The following is a 5230-nucleotide window of genomic DNA, read 5'->3' as shown; positions in this document are numbered from 1 at the left end:
GCGGGCTCTGGAAGGGACGCGCGGGTAGGAACCGCGAGCGCCGGGGAGGCGCTTGCTTGGCGATCTGCCCCGGACTCCCCAGAGCCGCAGAACCGCCGGTGGAGGCGGGGTGCGAGGAGTTGGCGGGGCGGGGTGGGGGTGGGGGGGAACCAGAGAGGGGCGTGCCTTCGCCCGGATTGGCTGCAAGAGCCTGACGCGAGGCCCCGGGGGTTGGCTCGGGGGAGTGGGAGCCGGGTGGGGTGGGTGCTGGGTGCCGGGGCTGCGGGCTCCGCGCGCTCAGAAACATGCTGAGGTCCCGGCAGCTGTTCCAGCAGCGACAGCGGCTCCAGCAGCAGCGGCGGCGGCGGCGGCGGCGACAGCGCACGGCTCCGGCGGGGAAGGCGCCCGGCGCCCATGCCTCCGGCCCCGCGCCGCGGCTGCGCTGACCTGGCCGCTACCTCCCTCCGCGCGCCCCGCCGCTCGGGCCTCTGGGGGGGTTCCCCAACCGCGGCCCAACTCCGCCACACCCCTCTCCCCCGGCCTCCGCAGCTCGGCATGGGCGCGGGGGCGCTCGCCCTGGGCGCCTCCGAGCCCTGCAACCTGTCATCGGCCGCGCCGGTCCCCGACGGCGCGGCCACGGCGGCGCGGCTGCTAGTTCCCGCGTCGCCGCCCGCCTCGCTGCTGACCTCGGCCAGCGAGGGACCCCCGCTGCTGTCGCAGCAGTGGACGGCCGGCATGGGCCTGCTGATGGCGTTCATCGTGCTGCTCATCGTGGCGGGCAACGTGCTGGTGATCGTGGCTATCGCCAAGACACCGCGGCTGCAGACGCTCACCAACCTCTTCATCATGTCGCTGGCCAGCGCCGATCTGGTCATGGGTCTGCTGGTGGTGCCATTTGGAGCCACCATCGTGGTGTGGGGCCGCTGGGAGTATGGCTCCTTCTTCTGCGAGCTGTGGACCTCGGTGGACGTGCTCTGCGTGACGGCCAGCATCGAGACCCTCTGTGTCATCGCCCTGGACCGCTACCTCGCCATCACGTCGCCCTTCCGCTACCAGAGCCTGCTGACCCGCGCGCGGGCGCGGGCCCTCGTGTGCACCGTGTGGGCCATCTCGGCGCTGGTGTCCTTTCTGCCCATCTTCATGCAGTGGTGGCGGGACAAGGACGCCAAGGCGAGCGGATGCTACAACGACCCCGAGTGCTGCGACTTCATCATCAACGAGGGCTACGCGATCACCTCGTCCGTCGTCTCCTTCTACGTGCCCCTGTGCATCATGGCCTTCGTGTACCTGCGGGTGTTCCGCGAGGCCCAGAAGCAGGTGAAGAAGATCGACAGCTGCGAGCGCCGCTTCCTCAGCGGCCCAGCGCGGCTGCCCTCGCCCGCGCCCTCGCCCGGGCCCCAGCTCCCTGCCGCCCCGGTGGCCAACGGGCGCGCCAACAAGCGGCGGCCCTCGCGCCTCGTGGCCCTGCGCGAGCAGAAGGCGCTCAAGACGCTGGGCATCATCATGGGCGTGTTCACACTCTGCTGGCTGCCCTTCTTCCTAGCCAACGTGGTGAAGGCCTTCCACCGCGACCTGGTGCCTGACCGCCTCTTCGTCTTCTTCAACTGGCTGGGCTACGCCAACTCGGCTTTCAACCCCATCATCTACTGCCGCAGCCCCGACTTCCGCAAGGCCTTCCAGCGCTTGCTCTGCTGCGCGCGCCGGGCCGCCTGCGGGAGCCACGCGGCCGCCGGGGACCCGCCGCGCGCCTCGGGCTGCCTGGCGGTGGCCCGGCCGTCGCCGTCTCCCGGGGCCGCCTCGGACGACGACGACGAAGAAGAAGACGACGTCGGGGCCGCGCCGCCCGTGCGCCTGCTGGAGCCCTGGGCCGGCTACAACGGCGGGGCGGCGGCGGACAGCGACTCCAGCCCGGACGAGCCAAGCCGCCCGGGCTGCGCCTCGGAATCCAAGGTGTAGGGCCGGGCGCCCCTCCCCGCCTTCCCCGGCTTCCACAGTCCGGGCGCGTGCTGTGCGCTCCAGGAGCAAGAGAACCCGGGCGCCCCTGGGAAAGAGATCTGTGTTTACTCAAGACCGAAAGCAGGTGAACTCGAAGCCCGCGAACCTCGACTGCATCATCCAAGGGCAAATAGGAAAGCCACGGACCGTCGCACAGAAAGGAAAGTTTGGGGAGAGGTGGGAGAAGTTTGGGGAGGGATGGGAGAGTGGCTTGCTGATTGTTCTTGGGGTTCTTTTTTCTGTTTGTGGTCCGGCCTTCTTTTGTGTGTGTGCGTGTGATGCATCTTTAGATTCCCTCCCCCTCTGCCCCCCTCCGCCCCCGCCACGTGGTTTTAACACTTTCTGCGATGACTGGGAAGGGAAGGGAGAAGCGTTAGGAGGTAGAAGTCTCTCGACTTAGCTTCCATCCCATTCCCGGGAACAGGAGCGGTCAGCCAGAGAGAGGACAGAGAATGACACTTTATCAGGACGCTGTTTCCTTTTACTTTTCAGAGAAATTCCATTTTAATTTTTGAGGAATGATTTCTCCTGTTCTGAAAGCCGAGGGCAAGGATGGATGCAAAAATCGCGTTTCAGGAAGTTTTATGCTCTTCTTGGAACAAGCCTCACCTTGCTTCCCTTTCGTAGGGCAAGCGGGTTGTCCCTGAACGCCTCCTCGGTGGTCAGGCTGAGGGGTTCCTACCTCACTCACACTGTGCACATTGCACAGCCAGATAGAAAGACTTGTTTATATTAAACAGCTTATTTATGTATAAATATTAGTTGGAAGGACCAGGCGCTGAGCCTCTGTGACATGTGACTGTCCATTGAAGACAGGACAGAAAAAGGAAAAAGAAAAAAAGGAAACAATTCAGATTACTGCATATGTGGTATAAACAAAAAATCAAAACAAAAAAGCCGTGATTCAAAGTGGCATTTTTTTGCACAGTATTAGGAACTGTAAAGTCCACAGAAGATGTTATTTGCACAAAAAGAAATTAAATATTTTTTAAAGGGGGTGGGGTGGGGCAGATCTTAAAAACTAAAATAAAATTCAGATTCTATCTCTGTTGTCTGTTATGTTATTGAGCTAGCGATTTATTGGAAAAATACCTTTTTATACTCTTTTATCATGGTACTGTATCCATATTATTAAAAAATTATCTTAAGGATTTTTTTTTATTATTTTTTTATGTCCAAGGGCACATGTGAATCTGCTGGTGAAATTTAGCACTTGTGTGTAAATACTATTTCCTCTGTGTGCTTTACCAAGTATTTATACTCTGGTGCAACTAACTACTATGTGAGGAATTTGTCCATGTGCAATAAATACCAATGAAGCACAAAAAAAGATATGTACTGTGTGTCTTTAAGGGGGTCAGTGATAATGGAAAAGACAGTTTGTTTTGTTCGAAATATAGACTGGATTTCCCATAGAGCTCTTTTAATAGCTTTTCATGACTCAAGAGCATAGCAAAATGCCTCTAAACCAAATAAGGCGTGCACCTACTGAGAGCTGCAGACTTGCCCTAAATTTTCACAGCCGGTTTCAGAATATTCTAGACGACTTGGAGGTGTTTTCAAGATCCCATCTGCCACACTTGACTTAAGAAGTAACATTTGGGCTTGTGCATCTTCTTTAAAAAAAAAATTGAGTCAGGTAGCTCAGCTGCAATGTTGTACAGACAACGCAGGAAAGGAGACTAACCTGTGGAACCATCACTGCCTACTTGGAATTCGGTAAGTGGCATCCACCGCTGGTTTTTGTTTTCCAACAGAAAATTACAGCCTGCAGCACGTGCACATGTATCCAGTGACTGTTTAGAACGCAAAATGCTTTCATGGTTAAGTGAAAATTCATAAAAGAGCCTTTAAGTAAAGATTTTTCTCTTGTGTGATTAAATAGACCATTTCAGCAGAAGTTCTAGGTGGGCAGGTAACAGGGAGAAGTAAATCTGAAGTTTTAAATTTTCCTAACAAGATTATGACACCCTCAATGGATAGTTTTCCTAAAATTGGTTCCTAAGGAAAGTATACTGAAATTCTATCTTGGGATTAATTCTGCATTCTCCAAAATAACTTCAAGTATTTCTCTTTGTATTTTTAAACAAGCTTTTCATTTCATGATCGTATAGTAAGGAAACCAAAGTGACGAGTACAAAGTTCTGGCTTATACCTAGATGAAACATGAACAAACTCTTCTCTACCAAGGAAAGTCAAGACCAATTATCCTTTCTCTGCAATGAGATATTCTAAGGACCAGGAGAGAGAAGAGTCTTCTGAGAAAGGTTAATGTTGCCGATGTTTTAAGAGACCAGCGGAATGTTGTATGAACAGTAGCCATTTCAACAAAAGCTGCTATGAAGTTTAACCCCTATCTCCAGGAAAAAAAAAAGAGTGGGGGGGAGCTGGAACAGGAGATGGCAAGACTTACTTAAAAAAAGAAAGATAAATATTTGAAGAACCGTACTTTGGAGAAAGTAAAAATCAATTTTAGGATGACATCTCACTATCCTCTCCCCAAGGAAGAAATACAGTCCATTTCTATCCTCCCTTCCCCCAGGGTATGTAAGGCACATTTTGTTAGGGGTTTTGTTCCTCTTTATTTTAAATCACACAAGATTAATAGACAATGTCTGGTTTCATCAGAAGAAACAGTCAAATACCAGGTAATGCTTCACTTTCCTGTTTTGTCTAGATAAGTCTTTACATTAAATAAATTTTTCCAGCCCCAAACTTACATATAGATCTGTCAAACCTTAGGTCTCAAAATCACAAAAGTCCTATAAACTTTAATAACAAATATAAATATATATGTATATATATATACATATATATGTAACTGTTTAGTATACAGATCTAAACTCTTTAGTGAGTTAGAGGAAACCTCTGTAATTCTGGGGCCAACTTATATATTGTTTATATATGTTGTTGTTTAGTTGCTAAGCCGTGTCTGACTCTGCGACCCCACAGACTGTAGCCCACCAGGCTCTTCTGTCCATGGGATCTCCCAAGGCAAGAATATTGGAGTGAGTTGCCATTTCCTTCTCCAGGGAATCTTCTCGACCCAGGGACTGAACCCATATCTCCTGCATTGGCAGGCAGATTCTTTACCACTGAGCCACCCTACCAACCAATGTTGTTTTGAAGAAGACATTGACTTGTCGTAGAAATGTAGGAACCTGGGCTGCCAATCCCCATAGCTATGGCATTTGGAAGAGAAAATTGTCCATCCTGTTTAATCTGTTGAGATCATGCACAACAGAAGTGACAGGAG

The 5230-nt window shown here is 52.4% G+C and overlaps 1 protein-coding gene across 1 annotated transcript; it reads left to right on the top strand.

The window, feature by feature from the left end:
- Window positions 1-252: 252 nt before the first annotated feature.
- Window positions 253-3304, top strand: ADRB1 (adrenoceptor beta 1). The gene has a single exon (XM_043476958.1). The coding sequence runs from the start codon at window positions 394-396 to the stop codon at window positions 1933-1935; it is 1542 nt and encodes a 513-aa protein (XP_043332893.1). The 5' UTR covers window positions 253-393; the 3' UTR covers window positions 1936-3304.
- The last annotated feature ends 1926 nt before the right edge of the window (window positions 3305-5230 follow it).

This window comes from Cervus canadensis, chromosome 8, assembly GCF_019320065.1.
Source record: "Cervus canadensis isolate Bull #8, Minnesota chromosome 8, ASM1932006v1, whole genome shotgun sequence".
Classification (NCBI taxonomy): Eukaryota; Metazoa; Chordata; class Mammalia; order Artiodactyla; family Cervidae; genus Cervus; species Cervus canadensis.
The sequence above is the reverse complement of the archived record's forward strand: the minus strand, read 5'-3'. Positions and strand labels throughout refer to the sequence as shown.